General features: G+C 37.7%; 1 protein-coding gene across 9 annotated transcripts in view; it reads right to left on the bottom strand.

The window, feature by feature from the left end:
• Window positions 1-427: 427 nt before the first annotated feature.
• The window catches only part of PCNX1 (pecanex 1), a 93,617-nt gene continuing 68,671 nt past the window's right edge, over window positions 428-25,373 (bottom strand). For all 9 annotated transcript variants that reach the window (XM_064713722.1, XM_064713719.1, XM_064713721.1 and 6 more), the window contains 15 exons: window positions 24,733-24,910; window positions 24,238-24,346; window positions 23,499-23,628; window positions 22,387-22,445; window positions 21,418-21,633; window positions 20,782-21,035; window positions 19,605-19,835; window positions 18,179-18,279; window positions 16,838-16,988; window positions 14,913-15,143; window positions 14,269-14,543; window positions 12,372-12,613; window positions 10,907-11,343; window positions 9,406-9,546; window positions 428-6,013 (listed from right to left, as the gene is read on the bottom strand). In XM_064713722.1, the coding sequence (XP_064569792.1) occupies window positions 5,873-6,013; window positions 9,406-9,546; window positions 10,907-11,343; window positions 12,372-12,613; window positions 14,269-14,543; window positions 14,913-15,143; window positions 16,838-16,988; window positions 18,179-18,279; window positions 19,605-19,835; window positions 20,782-21,035; window positions 21,418-21,633; window positions 22,387-22,445; window positions 23,499-23,628; window positions 24,238-24,346; window positions 24,733-24,910 (2,896 nt within the window). In that variant the 3' untranslated portion in view covers window positions 428-5,872. The remainder of the gene's footprint in view (window positions 6,014-9,405; window positions 9,547-10,906; window positions 11,344-12,371; window positions 12,614-14,268; window positions 14,544-14,912; window positions 15,144-16,837; window positions 16,989-18,178; window positions 18,280-19,604; window positions 19,836-20,781; window positions 21,036-21,417; window positions 21,634-22,386; window positions 22,446-23,498; window positions 23,629-24,237; window positions 24,347-24,732; window positions 24,911-25,373) is intronic.

Below are 25,373 nucleotides of genomic sequence, written 5' to 3'. Positions count from 1 at the left end.
AGATCCAGGATGGCAGAAAATTAGAAATGACTGATTAAACCACTTTAGGTAAGGTGTACCCCAGCAAAGTACGATGAGTGAAAAATTACTGAGGACAGAGACAGTACAAAGAGTGTTCCGGGCTTTGAAAAACATTCAAGAGAAGGGAAATCACTGATAGAGAAAATGCTTCAACAAAGACAAAACATTTTAACTGCAGAAGAGAGGGCATGTGACACTTTGTTATGCAAAAGCATGGAAACCGGGATGATGCTGGCAGTAAAACAGCAATAGGTAAGGTTATTCTTTGCATATCTACAAAAGACAATTTTTAAACAAGAGAATCCTTCATTAGAGGATTATTTGAGTAAACTTAAAACAGTCCTTATAGGGAATTTGTGAAAATGACATCTTAAGAGAACGTAATCGTGCAATAAATGACAACAAGTGAAAAAAGGTTCTTTTATTTCTCAGTGTTTCTCCACTGTCAGTACTGTCCTTTTGCTGCAACACGTTGCAAAAAACTCTCTGCCTTTTCCATTTTAAACAGCTACAATATTTACAGGCTGTTTCCAATAACACACGCAGACACATACACACTCACAGACACGCAGGTACATATATCCCTATCCCTGGCAAGGTAACCTTTTGCTGGTAGAGGCAATACATATTTTCATTGTCCATTAAAAACCAAAGCCATCCTCTCATTTATGCTCTACTCCCCTCTCCATTTCCTAACCAGCAGCTATTGTCAGGCTTTCAAGGGCATCTGTGTAAGAAGTTACATATCCAGCTATTTGATTGCCATCTTTCAAAGTTGTGGCCTAAGTGTACTGGGCTTATCTATTCAAACTGTACATAACAGAAGTCATAAAAATTGTTCATATTCAAATGTTCATGACCAAGTGATGTAGGTATACTCCCAAAATCTTTTGGGGCAGCCATCTTAATCACCTTTTTAGAAATATGCATATCATGCTGGGGTGAAACAAGTCACATGCTTTACCTTCCACCAAGGTGTTATGTACCCACTTTTTTACTAAGGCACCAGGAATTACCAGTATAATTTCTGAAAGAGTCCAGCGCCACTGAATGTACTGCATTAGAATATCAAACAGCAAGCCAGACAAGAAAAGAATAGATGCCTATATAATAGGTATAAAATTCCTTAATAAAATTAAGTACATAAAACCTGTGGTGGTACAACCCCAAATCCAATATAAGTTGAATAATATTGTTAATGGTAAGAAATGCAATTTATCCAGCTCCATTTTGTGAATTGAGAGTTCTGTAATTGAGAAAGGTCTTTAAAGCAGTGTCTGTGTTATCTACACTCCTAGGTAGCATGGTGGTGTGTGCATTATCAGAAAAACCTGAATCAATCATAAGGCATCTCTCCCCCCCTTGCCCAAATCCAGACAAAGCTTTATAGCCTTTTGCCAAAGGCATAGACCTGTGCCATGTCTTCATCTCACCAGTCATCCAGGCTTCTCAAAGAGTTCTTCAGTTCCCAAAGGCATTGTGACCATGGGATGAGGAATGACTGGTGATGACTTGACTGGAAAACTGACATCACCACTCAGAAACATGCCAGATGTCCCATGCTGTAGGACCACTCAGCCTACATGGAAATACCTCAAGAAAACATCATCATCATCATCTTCCCCAAACTCTGAAACCATTTCACACATGCTGGATCATGAGAGAGATCCCCAGAATCCAGCACTAGTATCATCCACTGCAAGTAGCACAGAAGTCTAGGTGTCATCAGTGGTGCCACATACACAGTTCTAAGTTTTTGGTTTTTTTAGTCAGAACATTTTAAAAGAATTCACAGAGAAGTGAAATGAGAAAAGGTTTTAAAACATCATGTAGTAGCCATTTTTACTAATGACATCATCTGCTTAACGGAGTTTTCAAGCCCTTTTCTGCAACTGAATGTTTTAGGGAGAAGTCCTTACATATGTACACATAGATACAACCTCCAAAGAAATCTAAGAAAGAAAATAGATTGGAGTCTACCTGGAAGCTACAACAGTAGGACTTAAATGGAATGTTCTTATGGCAAGAGAATATCACAATGCAAGGGGACAGAGTAAAAGCAAACATCTTTAAGACTTTTCATAAAAGTCTAGAAAGAACCAAAACATTCTGCTCTATGGTAAGATTCAATTTGGACTGACAGGACTAATTTGAAAATACCCATCTTTTCCATCCTTACAACAGCAGAAAAATATTACACATCAAGACAAAGGCCAAGAAAATAAAACAAAAGATGAAATAACTTTTATCTAGAACAGAGGTTTCCAAAGACAGGTCTATCCTGTGGCCAAGAAGGCCAATGGTATCCTGGCCTGTGTGGCCAGCAGGACCAGGGCTGAGATCATCCCCCTGTACTCAGAAGGGTTAGGTCCCACCCTGAATGCTGTGTCCTGTTCTGGGCCCCCCAATTTAGGAAGGACATTGAGATGCTGAAATGCATCCAGACCAGAGCAACTAGGCTGGTGAAGGGTCTGGAGTACAAATCCTATGAGAAGGCTGCGGAAGCTGGGGATGTGAAGCCTGGAAAAGAGCAGGTGCAGGGGAACCCCTACAATTCTCAACTCCCTGAAAGGAGGGTGTAGCCAGGTGGGGACTGATCTCTTCTCCCAGGTAACCGGTGTCAGGACAAGAAGACCCAGTCTTAAGCTATGCCAGGGGAAGTTTAGGCTGGGCATTAGAAAGAAATTCTTCACAAAAAGAGTGATCGGGCACTGCAACAGGCTGCCCAGGGAGGTGGTGGAGTCACCATCCCTGGAGGTATTTAAAAGACTGGATGTGGCACTTCGTATGTACCATGGTCTAGTAGTTGACAAAGCGGTGTTCAGTTATAGGTCAGACTCTATGACCTCAAACGTCATTTTCAACCTAGTTAATTCTGTGTGATTCTGAGTTAGAAGAAAAATATTTTTGTGTCACTTACACAGTAGAAACCAAAGATAAACTCTGTACAAACCAACATACAATCGTATGAATCTTAATGAGTTCAGGAAAATGTTTAGAGTTAGTTTTCCAAAGCCTTATGGAAGAGTGAAATTTCAACTAGGTGGCTGCTGTTGAGCAGATCTGGAATAGGTTTGAGCACTATGTGAATGGCTTCACAAAAGATGTTAGCCAAATACCTGAAAGAAAATGTTAACCTGTTAGCTGTGCACATTAAAATCCATCTCCTGAAGTCAACATACCAAAAGCCTTATGTTTTATAAAAAATAGAAATATTCATTAATTCTCTTTGCCCTTAAAAAAAATCTCTCTCTTTCTCTATCTGCTGTTTGTCAGTTTAATTCCAGGCAGATACACATATGCACTAAAATTTCCACATTAACAAGCCATTAATTCCTATCACATCTTTTACCAGCAATGGACATTGTCCTTACCTTACCCCAAAGAGAGTAAGAGATTGTTCAGTCAGGGTTAACATACTAAAAGTTTTTTCAGTCAGCTTTAAAAAAAAACAAAGCAAAAAAAATCTAACCTATATATTTTGGTTATCAGTCATTTGTTTACCTCAAGGCTTCAGTCCAAGGGGGAAAAAAACCAACCCTGTGCAACTAACGTCAAACAGGGGCTTATTTTCAAACAAACTTCTCCCTTTTAAATGAAGTAATGTTCCTAGTGATACAGAAAACCTGTATTAATTAATTAAAGGTATCAATTAATTAAAAGTATTTACCTGAAGGGAAGGACTTAGAACAAAATCTTCACTAAAAGGCCTTCAATTCAAAACATATACATTTTCTTTGTTCCTGGTAGCAGCATTACCAGACCGCTACAGAAGTTTCATCTTCTGTAGCACATTTTCATATATGCAGGAGATGAATTCAACTACTCTATAATGTGATACATATAAGGAATTTTGCTGTTCCACATAGTTTCAAGGGTGGCAGATCTGTGCATTTATACCATGATCAAATGGGACCATGTATGAATAAAGAGAAAAGTAATATGCAACTTTAGGATACACAGCATTTTGAGGACAAGTTTGCATAGTCTATGATGCAAGCAAGGTCCCAGTATCACTCACTGGGAACAGTAGCTGGAACTGAGTAGCTACCAGGCACACAGACTTACCCTTTCATGGCCAGATGGCATACAGTGACTTGAGCTGGAATACCAGCATTTCTTAGGTAGCTGTTTCTTCCTTTTTTCTTATGCCATGTAATTTCACTCTTGCATTAGGTACATAAAGGACAATGTTTCTCTGATGTCAGAGAATTAATTATAATAACCTCTGTGGTATATCAGAAGTCTCTTCTAATTACAACACATATAAAGAAGTGGAGGTGACTGGGAAGAAGATGGCTGCTCCCAAAAGCTAGAACTGTATGCAAATTCCCCACAGAGTCCTATATAATTACAGGTCAGAAACAGGAAACAATCACAACAGGTACACTTCTTTCTTACGGATTAAGAAAAGTGAGTCATAGGAACTGCAAGTCAAGAACAAACCAGTTTCCCTCTCACACTCCCATGATAGTTCTGAGTTACTTGTTTCCCTGAATACACACTTTTAAAAAAATACAATAAAACCTAAGATATGTAACACATGAATAATTCAACTTCACAGTTATAAATACTCAAATTACACTTACATAGAATATATAATCACAGAAAATAAAATTCAAGTCATAGAAAAGAATGAAGACTAAAGGGAAAGAGAAGGCAAGGTGGTAAAAGTGATACAAGTTTAGGGCTGTGCCTTCTATAAAAGATCACTGAAAGCAGAAGTCAAGTTTTGTTGGGTTCTTTTTTCATTTTGTTTCAGAAGTTGTTACTGTTTTCTATTTTTTGTTTTGTTTGGGAAGTTGTTACTGTTTTTTCTTTTTAAATTGTATAAAATAAAAAAAAACCTTCAAGCATATGTGAAGTAATCATAGACCTGCACCTTCCACTACAAAACTAAAACCACTGTGTTTGCCAGAAAAGAGACAATGAAGCAACACAGCCGGCTCTGGGTGTAAAGAAGCAAAGTAGCCAAGGCTAGTGAAGGGAAGACAGATGGAAAGTCATATTGGGGCCCTCTTTAAAGCTAGATGTGTTGTACAGGCTTGAGGTACCACTGCCACCACAATAAAGTCTGATGTAGCACAGGGATACTCAGGTGCTTTTCTACACATTTGTTATTTTACCATTTATTGTGAAGAGGATGCAGCAAATGCACTTGTACGAAATACAGAACATAGAACCAAACCCATGGCACAGCCCTTACCATCAACATGTATATGGAGAGGGAGGGGATTAATCCCAAAGGCAATTTAAATAATGGTATTTTATATACTTATATTTATATATATAAATAAATGTTCTCAGCAATCTCAGGGTTGTTTTTAGTGCATTGCTGTAAAAAAATTAGTGCAGTTCTCATTAATGTTTAGCTCATAAGGAATAAGAATCTATACATCTGTTCAGTCTCTTCTTGCCACACCTGAAACCCTTACACTGTTTCACCAAACTGAAGGTTTGTAGTCAATTTCATTAAAATAAGGTGGATGAATTCCACACACTCTGTGACAAGACATGGCAATTTTTGGCAAAACAATTAGAAAAATATGAGGTGCTCTGATCTTAGAACTGAAAAGTTTGTTGATTTAAAGCATTACGCAATGCATAACAAAATTTATAAACAAAAGATATGTCTCAACAAATCTATCCTTCATGCAAGTGTTTCTTCAGCAGCTAACAACTTAAAAAAATTTTCTTACACTTGTTTATTTGGGGGAAGGGACTTAGACAAATCTGTGTTTCAAGTCCTCTCCTACAACCGGACCAAAGTTTCGTGTCCTGGGAGCTGCTTCTTCTGAACCCCCTCTCTTCTGAATCATTGGAGAAGGGGAAGTTTCAGTCTCAGAGAGATTTACACTTCAGCCCCAAGTTCAAGGACTCCAGTTTCAACAACAGCAACATATTTATCTTCAATTTGAACCAGCAGGATGGTTTTATCTATATGTGACCGACTACTTGGATCTCTGCTGCAAGGCACCCAGCGGTGAATCACCTGGGGGGGAAAAAAAACAAAGTATAATAAACTGTAAGCTCCACAGGGAGAGCTGTCATATCAAAGTTGTGGCTTATGATAACTCAAGACCTTTACAGGGCCAAAGCAGCAAAAATACAGGTGCTATATGACTTAGCTACACATTTTTCAATGACAGCATACCCATAAATAAGCTGCACATTGAAGTCTTGCTCAAGATCTGCTTCTTAAAATCACAGTTAGATCTTTTACAACCATGAGAGCAGCCAGTCTGATTTAGATTTGAGTAGGAACAACTTGACCCAAATCAAAACCAAACAGTTCATCCAAAAGGAGAAGCAACTATAAAAAGGGCACACATAGAGATTTGGGATATTTTGATGCTCAGCTTGTAATAATCTTAAAACACCTCAGTGTTGTGCAGCACAGAACCACAGTTCACCAGGAGTCAGGTGCAGACTACTGTCCCTTGCAAGTTAAAGCTCTTGCCAGGATTTTGTTATCTATGCACTGTGGATTCAAGGTTGATCTTCTAAACCAAGTTATTCAAAGATAATTTTAAATTAAAAATATTACAAAGAAGAAGGGGTTCAGAAACAGTGCTACAAATGATTGTATTGTACTTCCTTAGATCTACAGAACTCAGGTACTTTGATCTGCTACTTCCACGGATCTTGCCTGATATTGACTGACAGAAGGTCCCTTTTTCATACTGGTATGTCTCTATTTATCTGCCTCCTTAAAAACACACCCTTAACTTCTGGGCGCCCCAAAGGAACCATAAGGATGCTCCATTAACATGGGTATAAAGTGTCATCAGCTTTACAGAAATAGAATTATCTCAAATTTCCCAGTTGTGGGAAAAGAACCCTTAATTCAAGACAAAGTAAGTTAAAAAGCTAGTAAAACTAATTTTTACTAATTCCACAGCAGTAAAGTTTTCAAGAGTCCTAAAGATATAAAGAGAAAAAAATGACAGAAAACCACAGTCTTCCAAAATCAAATCCGAGACCCACTTATTTTTCATTATACACAGCTGGCAATTTCTCTTAACACTGGGTGAAGGACATTTAGCTTTGTCCATTGCATGAGATCTATGCTGCATAGATACAGGGCAAGCAGTTCAGCCAGGGAAGCACGGCATCTTTACCTCCTCTGATGCAACAGTGTGATATTGAAGTGTCTGTTCAAGTCTGACTTGAAAGAGTGTCCATATAATTTTTATGCTGCTGTATGGAATGAAAACAGGAATATCCTCTCCGCAGACACAATAAAAAGTTTTCCAATGAAGTCCCAAGTGCTACATACTTGTTGTCCAATTTAACACTAGTGCCTTTTGAGATTACTACAGGCATCAATATCATGGCTTCTTAAAAGCTGTGTATCTGCAAAAAGTTTTACACAGATTGAAACTCATCACTGCCATACTGCCACACTCAGTTTTACCATCTCTTCTATAATGACTGGCATTTATTTGGTACATGCAAAATGTTGTCACCAGGTAGTCAAGAGGTGGTAAGAATCTCTTGGAGGAAAAGGGTTCTTCTACACCCCAGTATCATGTACCATAGAAAGACAATGCTGGGCATACCCTCTCAAAACCAGGAAAAAATAGTTACATTACAAAGAGGACTGCTAAATATAATTTCTTGGAAGAAACCTTATAATGTCTTTCTGCCTTATACACACATTGCACTGCATACTTAGCAAGATAAATTATATTATGAAAAATGCTTTTTTCTATGTAGCAGCAAAGTTTTAAACTACCGAGTGCTGAACTCCATACTGAGAGCAGACATAAGGTAAACTGCTTAATGAGCAGCAACTCAGCAGGTAAGAATAATTTCTGCCTATTTGTAGGAAGGACCACAGTCACAGGATGAGAAAAGGAAGATTGTCCTAAGAGCTTTACTGATACTAGTATGTTTAACCACAGGCAGCTGAAGCAGGCAGTGTCATCAAGTTAAATCCTTTCCTCCTAATCACATACAGGATAATCTGGTGCTTTCCTCCCTTTCTTGTTAGGTTAAAAGATGCTCTTCTAAAAAAATCTGCCTATATGCTGTACCAAAAATAGATGAGAAGCATTCAGAACAGCTTACTCTGACCTTTAAATCCTCTTGTTTTAATCTTTCTATAGCATCAATCACTGTACATGTACATGCAGCATGCTGTAATTCACAAACTCCTGAATAAAATTGTCCAGGGACACCAGGCAAGAGGACATGTTTCAACATAACCCTTTACATTCACCATCTTTACCACATTCTTCATCTGCATCAGTATGTCTGAACCCAAGATAACTGAGAATATTTACAACAGCATTCTACTAACAAGTGTTACCTACAATGTAATGCTGCTGTCCTAAGAGTGGACTGTCAACTCTGTTCGCTCCATTTCTTCCCTGAAGTTTGCACATATATCCACAGTGATGTGGTCTTTCAAATGGCAAAATCTATCCCTAAAAGCAATTTATAAATAATGCCTCCAACTGAGGGAAGCAAAGAAATTTGTTCAAAACTGATCTATTCCAAATGAAAATACAGTTGCATTGAAGAATAATGGTAGACCACATCAGTGACTCTTCCCTCTATCTCTAAGAGAATACTGGAGCATCTTTACAGATATCAGAAGTTCTTAAAAAAAAAAATACATCGCAGTAAAAATCAAGAGGTTTCAAAGACCACACTGGGTTTTTTTGCTCATAAAAGGAGTCTAAATTGGGAGATCAGTTTTCTAGCCAATGCAGTTAATTTATGTAAACTGCAGATGTAACATCCATACAGAAAAGAGTGACACAATTTCAAGTCATGGGCTTTCACAAGTTTTAGTTAGAACAGCTTTCCTTCTTAAAGGAAAGTACACACCTACCATGTATCTATTATACAATAAAGTGACATCTAAAGACTATCTTATTTAGGAACAACTAATAAAAGGAACTAATAAAACAACTAATAAAAGGAACAACTAATATAAGCACATGGAAACATAAGAACATAAGCTCTCTTTTGATCAGAATAATTTAAAATCAAATACTGTCAATTTTTCAATTAAGGACTTGTTAGTAAATTTGTTCAGGGACTGACATTTCAAAGGAAGGAAAATGAATGATGGATGAATGAGAGCAATGCCTGAGAGATTATGACAAGCTGAAAGAAGGCAAGGAAGGAGTGGTGGCTTATAACATTTGAAACATCATCCTGCATCTTCTCTACAGAGTTGCAGAAATAGCTCTCTGCCTCAAATTAAGACTCTAGACTTGCTCTTCCAGCAACAGAGACTTTGAGGACAGCTGCTCACCCAACTTACCTACTACATCGACCTTTTCATTAACAGAAATAAAGGCAGACTGCCACAGAATCAAGACACTACCTTTTTTAAGGTTAGCTTGCCAACTTCCAAGCAAAACTTACATGGCCTTCCATGCCTTCCTGAGGACTCCAGTCTTTCCAGCTGTTTCTTCCAGCTTTTAGCCGTATCACCTCATCTGGCCACTGCAGCTCTTTCCTTTTTGACACGTTGATCCCTTCCAGTACTTGACTGGGATCCATTAACTATAAGTAGGAATTGAGTTTTGACTGTTAGTTCAGCCAAAATTGAAAAGAAACATAAACTGTAACCTTTTGCATAATTCCAGATAATTGACTTTAACCCACTGAAATTGATTTCTGACAAATTTCAAAGTTGGAAACTTGAGCTGCAGGCTCTCCAAACCCAAACAGCACTGAATTTGGAAATGATGCTGTGGTTTCAGACACCAGTGAATATGCCAGTTCACTGAAGCAACAGCTCTGGTTCCATTCCCCACCTCTTTCAGTTATACTAGCTCATGGCAGGATTAGGGAGCTGGCACGAAAAAAGCATTGGCAGCACACATTCTAGTAGCAGGGAAAAGTTAAGTGATGATGAACTGTTACAATAGGCTCATTACCTCTTACAGAATATCTTAAACTTGGGGAATTCATTGTTAGGCAGAAGAAGTATTTATCTACTAGCATGGTTAGTTGAGACCCACCCCATGTTTTGAAGTAAACTGGCCTTTCCACAGGGCAAGCAGGAGAAAACTCCTGAAAAATTCTTCCTATTTAAGGACAGAGAGAACTCCATAATGTCCACTATCCAAAGGCACATATCCCCTTATCCTCCTCACACAGAGGATTAGTAAGCAGCTTCATAAAAGGGCCTTTGCCTGCAAACAAAAGCTATTAAGCACAGACCCAAAAAATTAATTTAACTTTGCCCACTATGGCACAATTTACTAAGTATTACTTAAACTGAGGTGGCATCAGCAATGAAATCATGTTTATTATGATCTAACCTCTTGAATAGACTTCTTGAGGTTTCCCACACGTATAATGCCGAAGACATGTATGTGGGGCTAGTATGAGCTAAGAATGTAAGAATAAACATTCCTGGATTTTCACAAAACAAGTAAGGCTGCCATGATTAATTTCGTCAATAGTGAATTGTTTGCTGCTCAGTAAACACTGAAGTGGATATAACCGAAGAATAAATACATATGAAAGTGAAAGCAGGTATTTTACACTTACTTTTGTGGAAAATCTACTTGGCTTCAAAGAAAAAAGCTTTCTATCCTGCAAATGAAGCTGTTTAGCTTTACTTGCTGTAATGTATAAAAGGTAAACTAAATATGAAGTGGAACTGAGTTCCACTGACATTCTCAGAGCTGCACTATAGCCAAAAAAGAAAAAAAGTAAACAAGGAACATACAGGAAGGCTGCTTGTCCAGAAAACCTTTTCTTTACATTAATTCTCCAAACATAACTGCACAGAAACTGTATACCAGATATTCTAGAACGTGTATTTGTAAGCAACGATTTCAACAACATACAAAGGAACAACTAATAAAAGCACGTGGAAACATAATTTAACTTGTTCTTCTAGACTATTCACCTGGATTCTGTAAATAACGTCATCCTTTTTGGCTTGCATTTGGTTTGCAGGGCTTGCACTGCCACCTGACTGAGTTTCAGCTGCATTACTCCCTCCTTCTGTCCCTAGAAAGCCCACAAGGGCATGCTGTTTACAGGCTGGGATGCTTTGGCTGGAGCTGCTAGAAGAGGGCAGTCCGTGCTGCACGCTGACCCCAGTCTGGCCAGTAGGTTCCATTTGGTTGACCATGGACAGGCGGGACTGGATGGAAGAGGGGAGGTTGCGAAGGGATATCTGGCTGGTGGAGGAGCGGCGGCAAGGCACAAAGCCCGCTGTGGATGTGCGAAGGGACGAGTGACGGCTGCCGTAGCAGTAGGATGAATGGCTGGCGACTGAGGCACGGGCAGGGGAATGTCTGACAAGGCTGGACTGCACAGAGTGGGAGCTGTGACTGGTGCCTGAAAGTAAAAGATACACAATCAGCAAAGTTTGATAAAGCCTCCCACACACAATAGATTGTCAAAACAAATGTTTGTTTTACAAAGTGATTGTCTAACCAACATCATCTGAAACAGATGTATTGCAGAAGATCACTGCTGCATCTCACATAGCAGAATATTTCAATATATTCCATTCAGCTTATCTCAGAATTTCATATTCTGTTCAATTCACAATCCCTATCAGACAAGTACCTTGAAAAATGCTTCAGTCTTGCATTTTCTGCATGAACAATTTCTTACTAAACATTAGCACTTCAGTTTACCATACTTGAGGCACTAAGAAAGGTATGCCCATGTTTTAAAATAATATCCTTGACTACACATTCAAAGATTGGGTCAGAAAATTCGTTAGAACAAAAGCTATTTTAAAACAAGTTCAAATTTAATACATTTGAAGCTAAAAACAAATTGCAGTTTATGAGCATCGGTGTAATTGTTTCTCCTATACTAAATATTTGCAGATAACTCTCCTCAGCTGATAGATCTAATTATGTTCATACAAATCCATACATCTGTATTTTCTTTGTGAGTAAAGGCAATGTTTGAAAGACTTTCCCAGCTTTACTGTTTGTCACCTCCTTAACTACAGATCACTATGAACCCTTGGATAAATTCAGTTAGAACACTGTGCATATTACAGAACTTGTTTCACTTTATAAATAAGAAATATAAACATTACCAAAAAATAATGAGTTCAGCATTTGCAAACAACGGAAGTGAAATATTCAGTCTGTAGAAATCTGCTTTTAAAAGTTATTTAATCTACTTGTCAGCACAACTACATCCCTATCTATCAGATCTGTTTGGGAACCTTGTATTGCATAAAACAGTACTGTAGTTTGAGATGAATCCAGCAGCTCTTAGCACAACATAAAATCACATCACTTTAGTTTGCTTTTTCTTCTAACTTAGGCCAAAGAGCTGAAAGGCCTGTTCTAGCTATAGGACCAAATTTGTATGAAGTTGTCTCTTTGTTTCAACTTTACCCAGAGTGGGGGGATGAGTTGGTGGATGAGCTGCAGAAAAAGTTGTGGGATGAGCTGCCACAGGAGGGTGCTGTACTGCTCCAGGTCCCTGCCCTGTAGTTGCATTCCCTCCTCCTTGTGACATGCTGCTCTGTGACTCATTGATAGTTGCATTGTTACTTGTGCAAGAAGCTCCACCTCCAGCATCTGAATCCTCAATATTTCCACCACTATTGCAGCCAGCTCCACAGCCTTTCCTTAGTCTGGAAACACATTGCAAGTGATACATTAATGCACACCTCCTAAACATTTGTATTCTAAGAAATGCTTCATGACATGCAAAAGGATCAGCACAATCCACAGCATTTCCTAAAATCAGTTAAAACCTGACTTTATTTTCTCAGAATATGCTTTGCAAATATAAACACTGCTTTCTAAGACTGCAATTTTTTCATGACAGCTATTCAATAACATTATTTATGATGAGTCAAGTGCTCATATAAATTAGCTTTTTAAAAATTATTCCACCTGCAAAATACAAATCAGTGATAAAATTCCAACTCGAATGCTCATAGAACATCCTGGTTATTTTGGAACAATTTAATAAATTATGCTACTTAACACCCTAGTCATGTGTAACTGTTACACTGCAAAAATCTTGGTCTACACAGATTAGCAAGGAAAATGTTTCCTGGATTTTTAATGTGTTTTGTTTCTGTTACCTTCAGTAAAGCACTCACAACTGTTTGACGCACATGCTGAACACTCGGAGAGTAGGCTAGCCACCATTTTCCAGCATACACAGTTTTTTCACCACATTGTTTACATTAATAAGCTTAAAATGGATACAAACACCACAGCACATGTTCTCCTCCCTTCAATTCCTACTTTCATTTTTCTTTTCTGTCACACTGGAGCACACCGAGCACTCCTTTCCAATTTTTTGTCCCAGGACACAGAATCCTGAAGCATAAACCTTGGATTCAAATACTGTTGTGTGTCATGCTTTCACCTGTTATTCTGTCAAGTTGGACAAGCTGATGGCAATAGGAGAAAAATACCACAGACTGCAGTAAATGTGGCATTTTGGGCACTCTGGGTGAAGCAGCATGTTCTGTTCTGATATGCTGTAGATGTCTAAGATAAATACAACCATCAGAACAGCTACAGGACTGTTCAGACCACAGCACAAGCTCCTGGAACTACTAAGAACTGGGATGCACATTTCTGAATGGCACACAGTTCCCACTGCTGCTTTTGGAGCCACAGTCATATAGGGTCAGAGGTGCAGTAAAAGTTCTCATGGCCTATAAAACAAAGCGCAACAAGAGTTTGTATTGGATTACCCAGGGGTCACATGGGGAAACAATTATATCATTCCAGTTACTACTTCTGGCACTAACATACAGCATTATATAACATATAAGCACTTCTGAGATTTTGAACAACAGCTAAAGCTTGCATAACTATGGATGAGCATGCTCTAAAGCATTAATATAGCCAGTCTCATACTAAATATCTGCCTGATAGGAACCATACCAAACAGTCCTGATTCTGTAAAGATGGTATTAGAGACTGCAAAAACCATCATACTGAAAAAACACAGCACAGAAGTTGCATTGTGTCTCATTATCAGACCTAACATTAGATCTGAAGTTGCAGCTCCTGCATCTAGACTTTATCTTCTTTTCTATGAGCTCTCATTTACATAGTTTGTGGTGCATTACTCAGTCTTGGAGATTAATCCTGTACCAAAGCAGTTGCCATATGTTACTGATGTGCCTAAAATAAGAGCCAAGGCTTATTTATTTTAATGTAACTGAATATTATAAATTATGCTGTGTTGGGCCTGTGCAAGACTTGTTAATGAAATGAGAGCACGAACACACACTAATGAAAACCCCTTTCGTCAGCTCACCTGTGCCATGTAGACACTATGAAGTTTCTGATGTTTCCTAAGCTGATGGCTCCCCCAAGAATGTCCTTTAGCTGTTCATGACTATCTGAATAGGAAGTAGTCAAAGGTGAGACATAGATGGGGTATCCAATTGGCTGGTCACAAGAAGAGTTGATCATGTTCCTCAGAGCTTGTTTAGCATTTTGGATACTTCCTCTTTCTGGATTACGATTACGCAGGAAGACAAGCTCCTGCTGTTGTCCTGCCCACAGGCCACGTACACACTCCTTATTGACCTGCAAAAGCCAAGAAGAGAGGCTGTGTCAGAAAGTGAAGCAATGAGAGAGCATGTGGTGACTGCTGTGTTATACCAAAGCCTTCGTAAGCACATGCAGCATTGCACTGCAGGACTGCCAGCATTCACATGCAGTTCTTTTACAGGCTGAACCTAGGGGCACAGGCTGCAACAGTGAGCATAAACAAATTTAAGAATGGGATGAGAAATAAGTGAGAAGGAACTGATTTTCTGATACAATACTTGCACTGTATGAGAAGAACCAGCCCTATTAATAACAAAACAGTAAAGATTTCAGTTGAGGCAGCAGTTTGGTACAGTTATTAAAATACAGCTTGCTGTCACACTGTGAAACGTACAGAAAGCTTACCTTAATGACCCTGAAACTGAGATAGCGCTTATTGAGCATGATGATCTTGTACTCATTGGTGCCATCGTCCATCACGTGGCGCAGAGCAAGGAGGGACGGAGAGTTGGAAAGAACTGCACTTCGCCAAGCAGGGTCCCCTTCATGTGCTATAACTAGATTTTCTTCATGAGTTGTTATAGCTTCATAAAGGACAGAAGGATCATCATATTCATCTGGAGAAGTGAAGTGATCCTGTTTCCAATAATACATGTTCATTGAGCTATGATTAACATTTCAGATGTAACTACATATAAAAATAGAACATTTCACACCTCAAACTTCTTAAATGATCAGTGCATAACACAAAGTTAACCATCACCAGTATCAAATACCTACTTAAGAACACTGTTAAAGATGACTTCTTTTACAACAGATTGGTTCTGTTTGCCTGAATTCGCTTCAACTTAAAACCAAAATGATTGGAAGGACCTGCCTATAACTGATTCAAGTAAATTTCTAGATTAATTTTACAGTAGATTTATATCTATTTATACAGCTGGCAGAAGCTTTTTAGTTTTAGCTTCTCTTCTTATTCATAAACTTTCAACTGTAAAACACTCTTAAGCACTGATTATTTACTGAGACTGTACTATATGAAAATAGCAATAATAAGAAAAACAATATTTACTATGAAAAAGTTCACATTAATACTTGATGATAAACTTCTTCAGCATCAAGACAACTTACATTACCATAAAGACAACTTACATTACTGCCAGTCAAATAAAAACTAAAACACAAAACAAAACACAAAACCTGCAAGTTCAATTCGGTATTGAGTAACATCACTTTCTGGCTAAAAAAGGATTGTGGTTAATAGCTAAATTTCCACACTGACTGAAGCCTGGGTGTGCTGATGCACTGCAAGTGAATTAAATAATTTTTTACAGATTAACAGAATAATGTTCAGAACTCTTATTTTTTCACTGCTGTTGTGACCTGTTTTTCTCTCTCTCTTCCTTCTTTGACTTCAATCAAACCCATTTTGCACAGCAACCCTCTGAAAACACTTAGAGAGTTGTTGAAGTGGTACTTCTGCTGGTTTCAACAATAATTTGGTAATTATTCTGCTTTGCTGTATGTATTCCTATCACACACCTTCTCCTAGATTCAGAAAGTTTGTGTTACATGAATAAGTTAATTCAATCACTGCTAATTTTGGGAGACCCCAGACTGCAATGAAGGCAAAAAAGAGAAACCTTTATAATTACTTTTTAAATTGCAACTAAGATTTGTTTACTTATTATGATTTTCAAGCAATCTATTCTTCCTGAGTACCAACACTTCTCCCTCCTTACAGAGTGCTTATCACTAAGTAAATATTTTCTTGTACTTGCTGAGTTAATGCATGCACTGGTCAGAATTTGAGAATCTTCACCCACACTTCACTACAAACTCCAATTTCAGCTTATGGAAAAGCAACCTTCTCATTCTCACCTGAAACTTGTGATTACAACACTTCAAAGTTAAAAGAACAAGAAAAACAACTCCCACTGGAGGAGAGCACTACACAGCTTTGAACGCATAACCTTTTAAACCAATTACCTATGTGTAGGGAGGGAAGAGGGAAAACATCAGAGAAGCTGCTCATAAGGGAAATCTCTAGATAGGTATGAAACAGGGCTTGACATGTTCTCTGATCTACAGTTAATGTAATTTTCAAGCTCTGAGCATAAACAGCATTCCCTTTTCCTCTGTATCACCTTCCAAAAAAAGTTGTAATAAATCAAAGGACAAGACACAATAGTCCCTCGTTTTCAGTAGTCAATTTCTATCACAGTCCTTTTATTCTCATTCTCTTTTTCCTTTCTCCCAGCTACTAATTTTTAAAAGAAAAAATGCACAAAAATGAAATACTGGACACATTGTTCTGTGTAATCTCTCACTTGATGTAGCTTCAGTGACATCCGTATTCCAGGGACCACTACTTTCCTCAGTAATTCCATGTCAGCAAAGATCCATTCATCTCTTATTGAAGATATACGGAAGTCACCCTTAAATAGGGCATGCAGGCCATACAAGAAGGATTCCAGGTTACTGTTGAGGGGGAAAAAACGAAAACAACCCAAATATTAACAGAAGTACATATCCACAGTTATAACTGAAAAGAAACTACTGAGCTGCACAGAAAGGCACACAATTCTTCTCTACCAAGGTAAGCCACAGGATAAGACAGGGAAAAGATGTGTGTGTAAAAAACTTTGGTACATCAGATGCCTACCTGCACTGAACAGGTAATGAACAAACTATACATGCAACAGACTATTTATGTGGACTAAAGCAAACAAATATCATGAGGAGTGCCCGATTTAATTCAGAAGATTTTAAAAGGCAAAACTTTCCAGGGTATAACAACAGACCAATTAAAGAGGGTATCCAACTTCAGTTGTCCATGCTTTATTACAAAATAAAAACATGGTTAACTTTTCATGCTTTACAGAAACTATTTGAATTACTAAGCTAACTTAAGGGTGAAGAATCATATATGCTCTGATGAATCTTGCAAATCCATATATAAACAACCTTTAAGATGGCTGGTACTTAGAGGAATTAATCAACAGTTGCCCTGAAACTGAAGTAGAACAGGTTTTATAGTCAGCATCCAGCTGACCAATAGCTTCCACATCCAATTATGCTTCTTTTCAAGCCATCACCTTGTGATTTCCTGAACCTTTATAGCTGTATTTTACATTTGCTTTCTAAAATTGAGGCTGTCAGCCTGCAAGAAAGTTGCCATATGACAACAGATTTGAGCTGAAGATTTGTACAAAACAATTGCTTGCCACAGAGCTGCCTCAACTGTGATATTTACCACAATGGTCTCATCTAACACCCACCAAGACATATCAGTTTTTCATTTTAAGAAACTTTCCTCTTTTCCCCCTAAATTCCATATAGGACATCTAGTTGGTGCAGGAAATGGAGCTTACTTTTACATCCCAGACAATTCTAAACTGGTTATAGCCAGTCCTTACCCATTCCAGAACTCCCATCTTGAATTAGTTCAATAAAACAATATGCTTAGCTGCAAGCCCTCCCACATTTGCTCTTCTATAGTTCCATTTCAGTGGTTGTTGCAATGAAGTTACATAGCACATTTGCCCAGCTTAAGGCAAGATAGCATTAATTATCTATTTATTCTATGAAAAGATACTAATCTAAAACCTAATCTATGAACTCAGAGGGATTTTGAGGATAGGAAACTTAGAGCAACAATATTTTATTACCTAGACATATGATGTGAAGCTGTTCCCAATGCTCTCCGCCCCAGAACACACAGTCCATAACACAGTGTCACTAGGGGTGAGTCCTTACTTGAATCCAGTGGCTTGTAATAACAAAAGAAAAAATAAGTTAGGTGAATGGAAAAAAGAAATGGCCACTGAAAAGGAAGATTCTGCCAGATGAAGTAAAAAGACCCAAACATAGCAGTTCTCAAGTGTGTGTATGTACCTACCACAACAGTCACTCTTAAAAAACACTTCTGATTTAAAGTCTGAGCAAGAGTTTTACAAGTATATAAGAATACTTGTAAAGGTGAACGCATATATATGACTATTTGAAATAAGAAACTGCAAGCTAAAGAGATGTATGCTACATTCCTCATGGTGTGTATCTTGCAGGCAAACTGCTGATTAGCTAAATTATAGGGTTTAGACAAAAATATTTTCTGTGAATACAGAGGATTATCACTGGTTTTGAGTATTTAAGCCTGATTTACTTGACAATTTCCCTGGACTACAGCTTTAGTCAAAGGGTTAGTTAGGGGAAACTTGCCCTCAGTTCAAGGCCAGTAGTATAGCCAGGGAATATAATGCCCTAGCAAATGGCATCATTTAATTAAGCAATTAAATCTGATTTTCAATACATACACAAAATATTTAATGTTCATTTCTTGGAGGGAAATAGTTTTCTTTGGCTGTTGTTTGTCCTTTGACCACAGGACACTAAGTCTTACCCCTGTTAAAACAGGCTTTAATTGATCTTTTATCTCCAAAGCAAAACTGAGCCCTTAAGTCTTGGGTCCCTCATTAAACACGTAAATTCCATTTATATTCCCATCCCTTTATCTCAGTCAATGTCTGCTTATGTCAAAAGCAAAGTTAATTTGACACAGTTATTTTGTAAACAGTAAAAAGTCAAAGCATTCTTCTACAAACATACTAACACTCCTATTTAAAAGGTGGAAGGATTGTGGAAAGAAGAAAAGGTTGAATGTAGGATGATTGTTTACACAAGCCAACTATTCCAGTGGTCCAAGGAAATGGTATTATGTGATCACTGAGAAAGGAGGAGTCTAAGCTGGAAATAGGTATCTTGGGTTTTAGGGATTTTTGTTTTGGAGTTTTTTTAAAGTTGGGGCTGATTTGTGAACACTGATATCTAAGTACGAAACATCAATCTGCAGACATAACCTTCTGCATGTAGATAAATGTCTAAGATTCAACTGGTTGATTTGAACTGGCAAATAAAATTCATTAATGAACTGGTTAAACTCTACACTGGTTACAGAATCTATTAAATTCACATCTCAGAACTAGAAGATCAAAATAATTTCAATTGAAACACTGGAATTCTACATACTTCTTTAAAAATCAGCACGAAACCCATCCGTAAATCAAACCAACAGGAAAAAAGTGACACCATCCTTACCTTTTCTCTTCGAGAGCAGCAATATTCTATCCAGTTCAAATATATCATACAGAAGCTCTCTCGTGAGATCCCTGCCAGACGGTGGTCATAATCCTCATCAATATTGGGGTTAAATGTTGGGTCTACATCCACGTAATTGCGGTCTGTGCACAGCCGCAGGCCCTCCTGCATGGTCTCGTTAGCTAACCATTCCTCTAGCTTGGGGGAGCTTGTGACATAATAGATGATTCCCTGAAACAGCAGCAGTTAAAAATATGAGTCAATACTGCAATTTAAAAAAACCCCGTCCATCTCAGTGTTTCAACTTATTTGAATTTGTTTGGTGAAAATGAACAGAACTGATAAACAGTAGCATTGACACTGCTCACAGGTACAACAGATTTGCATAGAAAACACAATACAGTTGGTGTATAGGAGTATTTTTCAAATATTGTCAGGATTTTGAAGCCTACACTGAAGGAATAAGGAAAGAAAAAAACAGATGGGATAGGACGCTCGCTGCAATTTTTGCAGAAAACAAATACATAGAAATTTTTATTTAGTTAACACAGAGGCTTAAATACAGAATTTCCAAAGAATTCTACATTTTTTTAAAAAGCTAAAACACAAAACAATTTAAGACCCCTGTACTAGGGAACAACTTGTGTGAATGTCTGAGTAAGTATCTTGGAAATATATTAACCTGAAAATCTTCAGCTCTCAGAAAGAGTAGCTTATGAAAAATCTCAATTAGTGCACTGATTACCTAAAAGGATCTGAGGTTACAGTCATATTAGAATTGGCTTGCTTCTTTTTTGAGAACCAAAGATAGGTTTGGACAGCTTATGAAGACCAAAGCAGCTTGGCTTTCTCTAAAGAAACAAATTAACCAACTTTTCTTTTACAACAGAGCTATTGTATTTCAGTAACAGTTTTGAAGTTCCTATTCCAGCTTCAGCTAGGAGGTGTCCTCTCTCTGATCTAGAGTACAGGTCATTGTCCTGCTCAGGTGCTGGACTACTGAGTCACCATGAGTACAAGAAACTGTCCTCCTTTGCAGGAGGTGTTCATACACCTGTAATTACCACCTCACCCCATGATCCTCATGTGACAGACATGATGGGTTCAAGACATAGAGCAGTTGCCAGGTGTAGCCCAGCCAGCCTCCCCCCAAGGGCTGCACTGAGCTGAACCGCACCTTCACATAGTAGGTGGTAAGAATTTTCCGGAGATCAAAGACTTGGAGCATGGAAGCTGCACTGTTGTCAGTGATGCTGTAACCCTCCAGAACATACTTTGTTACAAGCACTTCCCAAGCCAGCCAACGCTGCCCAAAGGCTGCATTAAAGGAAAGCATGTGAGGAAGGTGGCCTGGTTCACAGCAACAAAAACCTTCATCTTCCTCTACACCTTCAGTGATGGCCTCTACTTCTCGTTGCTGACAGTAAGTTCCTTAGGAGAAAACACAGGAAAGAGTTGAATGCTTTATATGATTGCTTTAATGTGAACTTGTGTTTAAGAAGACTTGAAATTTCAACCTATTTCCAACTAAATTCTTTTAACACTAAGTGAACTATCCACCAACAAACGCAAAGGATTTAGATAGCTTAATTTATCACTCTAGGATCCTATTTTAGTTAGGTTTCACTAACAAGTAGCCATGTTGCACTAAAATGGAAAGAGGGACTTAACGTCAAGTGACATGAGCATCAAGAGGCCTTGCAGGCCATTTTCAAAGCAATTTATTAACAGGATAGAACTGAAAATAACTTCAATTTCTAAAGCAGAAGCCTACTTTTTAGTGCAGACAGCTAAGGACATCTAAGACACTCACCTCTGAATTCAAGCCCCCTCAGCTGGAAGGTGACCAAGCCGTTTCCTATCTCTATAAGGTGTACTAGTGCATTGAGGTAGTCAGAGGCTAGGATGAAGCAGTCCCCAGTACTGTAGTTTCCCCAGCGACCCAACAACAAGTCTCCACATAAGCTGTGCTGAAGGGAACGGGTTAAATGCTCATAGAAGATAGAATTCAGGTTGTTATCATCTGAACCTGCAGGAAGATTGGATTTAGGTTATCTGAAACTGCAGAAAAACATCCAGCTGGATTTACTTCACATTGAATCCTATCTTATTCTTAACCACAATACTGTTTCAAGGTCATACTCTATCCCCCACTTCCCCCTTTTTATGAGACAACTACTGCAAATGAATCTCAAGCGACATTTGTATTTTGAACCAAATTTTTCCTTAGTCACTCCTCCATTTCCCAAATTATTCCTTCAGTTCCATTCGTGCATCTCCCATCAACCTATTCAAGATAATAAAGTGCAAAAGCAAATGGAGCACAGACACCTCAGTGATGTCTGTTGTACTCATTACCATGACAATGAGACACCCTCAAACAATACTTTGTACTTTTTAAATTACTGAAGAATAAAAAGCAAAACAGTTTAATGCCTGCTACAATTATAAATAAAAAGGTAAATGCAAACCTAAGAGTGAAATCAAAACACTTATGGGAGAGCCTAAAGAATAAAGCAAGAGATGACAGAAGAAAAACAAACAGTAGACAGAGCGACAGCTGTTGGACAAGATCAGAGGGCAAAGTGATCATGAATCCTATAAAAATCCAACAAAAAGCCATTTACATTTGGGGAAAAAAAAAGGCACTAGAAGAAAACTCACCCCTAAAAAAAAAAAAAAAAAGAAACCCACCAACCCACTTCCAAATGCCACCCCCCCAAAAAAACCCAACCCCCCAAAAACTCCAAACCAGCTATCAAAATCCATCTAGGAGAACTACCTGGATTCCGATCCAGCTGCGAAGCCAGTCTAGTATTTGAATGATCCACACGTTTTGTGCTGAAAAGAATAAAATAAAGCACAGTTAATGCAAAATACATTACTGCAAGAATGTCTAAGCAAAGAAACTAATAATATAGTGTTCAATATTCCCAGTGAAATAGTTTCAAAAAGTTATTTTAAAATAATTTAAGATGCATATTTTCTGCTCTTCTCATATGCGAAAGTATTTTTTGTGTATGGTAGCATTATAATGCCTAATAAAGTTTCCCCACAGTAAATAGCAATAGAATAATCTTGCACTTTAGATGAAAGTGCATACATTTTCTTAGGTATCAAAGTTTTAGATGTGAGAATAAATTAAGACCAATTAAATCAGCCCAGCTAACATTTCAGTGGACTTTAGTGAAAGATGAATTTTTATACAGTTCTTTCATTATCTGAAATTACAACTATAATGCTTTAATCTAAGATTTGGAGCATTGCATTTAAACTGTTCTAATGTTAGAAGGGAAATAAGAAATATCAGAAATATCCATTCAACTTGCCCTATTCTGTTTATATAATATTTTATTGGTCTGATAAGCTCTCTATTGCTGATAGTGTAAGAGAAATAAAACAAAAAACATATTCTGACCTGAAGATTCTTTTACTACTGATCCCATCTTGAACAAAAAAACCCAATTACTTTGAAATAATTTTGTATTAAGTTCAGCCAGTTTTGCTGTGAGCAGAACAGTAACAAACACAGGTAAAATACACCTATGAATTGGTCCCCAAAAACTTTTTATACATAAACTCACTTTTTGATTAAAACTACACTTCACAATACCATAAATTTCATGTTTAAAATATCAGGATGGCATACCACTATGTAGAAATTACTTTAGCAGCTGAAGCAAATGATCCTAGTGTAAAAAACAGCTGCTACAGTATTTCAGAAACAAGTTCAGTGAAAACTTTCAGTGCTTTATACTAGTTTTCTCTAGGGAAAAACAATAACAGAAATTCACAAGTTAAAAAAAACCAACCAAAAAAACACTCCAAACCAACATCTCAGACGTACCTAGTCTATTAAAAACAAATTATTTAAAACTTTCTCGTTTCACCTACTTGTAGTCTCTTTCCCAGAATTTGACAGGCCTGGCATATGAAGTGATGAATATTGCACTTCCCAGAAAAGGATTCAGTGGAGTAGAGAAGAAAGCTGACACAACTGCTTGGACAAACAACATGGCAGAATCTGTAGGATAAGAGAATTAAGGAAAGCAAGGCAACAACTACCTTTTTCTTAGCTTCTGTGATTGTGTTTAATACAGACAGCAACACCAATGAAGAGTAAAACAAGATCTCTATGAATTTCTATGCAGCAAAGATGTTTGTAGGATTTCCAGCATTAAGGGGATTCTTTTTGTTTTTAAAAACAGAAATAGATGGAAATCTGGCACCAGACATGACAGTCATTCCCAAAAATTCAGTTGAAAATACTACATTCAATATACTCCATTCAAACCAGCCTACAGAAGTTTAAAATGCAAGACTCAAACTCAAGGACTAAAACCATAATGATTCCTGCAAAAGGGAATTACTATCAAAAGGAAAATCATGGGATTTTCAGAATTACTTCTGGTCCATGTTTTTTTTTTTACATCAGGATGCTATTCCTACCATTACAATATAATTCACAGCATTGTAACAAGGCAGAAAGTGTGCACAGCTTCTTTGCAAATACTCACTAGACAAACCTGCTCTTTCAGCAGTTTTACCCCATAACACAGAATCCATTACAATGCAGTACTCGGAAGTTATAAATAGATGGCTTCAGAAGAAGGTTTGCATTTTCAAAGGATACGTGGCACAGCAAAGGGCTGGGCAAAAGCATGGAAGGCAGACCCCCATGTGATCTGCCAGGGAGCAATGTAGGTGTATACAAATCTCAATTTATAAAAGAGTTCCCAAAGCTACAGGAAAAAAAAGAGAAAAACAATTCAGTATTTTCACTAACAATCAACATGCCTTGCATCCTGAGGAATTTATTGGTAATCCTAGAGTTCCTACTGATCTACCAGAAGCTTTGACACTTCAAAAAAGGATGTCATTATAAAAGCAAGTCACATAAGATGCACTTCCTAGTTCTACATACAAACTCAGGAGATATTTAGAAACTTACATATGGTTTCTCAAGCCAACAGAAATGCTTTGGGACAGAGAAGTCTTAGCTGCCTTACAGCATATCTATTACAGTACAAAAGACTGAGAATCTGCAAGGTTACCTATCAGATAGGACTATCCATGTGTTTTCCCCTTTGGATGAACTGAAAAACCTAAAAACAGAGTGAAAAGTTACCTTGCTGAAGAGTATGGACATGAAGAAGAGATCTAGCAGCATGGTCTCAGTAAAACTTTTGTAATCAAAAGTAAAGAAGAGCACTGTGAAAATAACAGTGACATACTGGCACGTTGGGCTACTGAATGATGAACGCAGTAACTTCAAGCCAGCTATTGTGATCATTAAAGCACCCAACCTGTGTAAGGAAGTCACACAAAACAGTTATTACCTGTTATCTGAAAAGGGTTTAAAGAACACTTAAACTGTGCTCTCATGCAATATCAATCTCTTCAAACTTTGATTTGGGTTTGCTTTTGGAACTGGGGGCAAAGGGTGTTAATGATTAGTTGTTTTTTTAAAAAGATAACATCTGATTTCTTTTTTTTAAAGGTTACTATCTAAATCTTTTCATCAGTACTCTCAAGCCAATCAATGTTCAAGATTATTTCTAAGCATGCCACTAAAAAAGAAAAAAAAAATAGTAGGAGATGAAATAGCCTTGTGGTCTGAAGAAAAACTTGGTCTTTAGGTTAGGAATACTAAAATGCAAAAGTGCTAGATTAATCATCAAGAGGATGTTAATGAACACTGGATTATCATTTCCTGCATGACTATACTGCTCTAATTTCTACTGAGGGAACAGCAATTGTTTTCAGACA

This window comes from Zonotrichia leucophrys, chromosome 5 (assembly GCF_028769735.1).
Source record: "Zonotrichia leucophrys gambelii isolate GWCS_2022_RI chromosome 5, RI_Zleu_2.0, whole genome shotgun sequence".
In the NCBI taxonomy this organism is placed as follows: domain Eukaryota; kingdom Metazoa; phylum Chordata; class Aves; order Passeriformes; family Passerellidae; genus Zonotrichia; species Zonotrichia leucophrys.
This window is presented reverse-complemented; position numbering and strand designations above follow the sequence as displayed.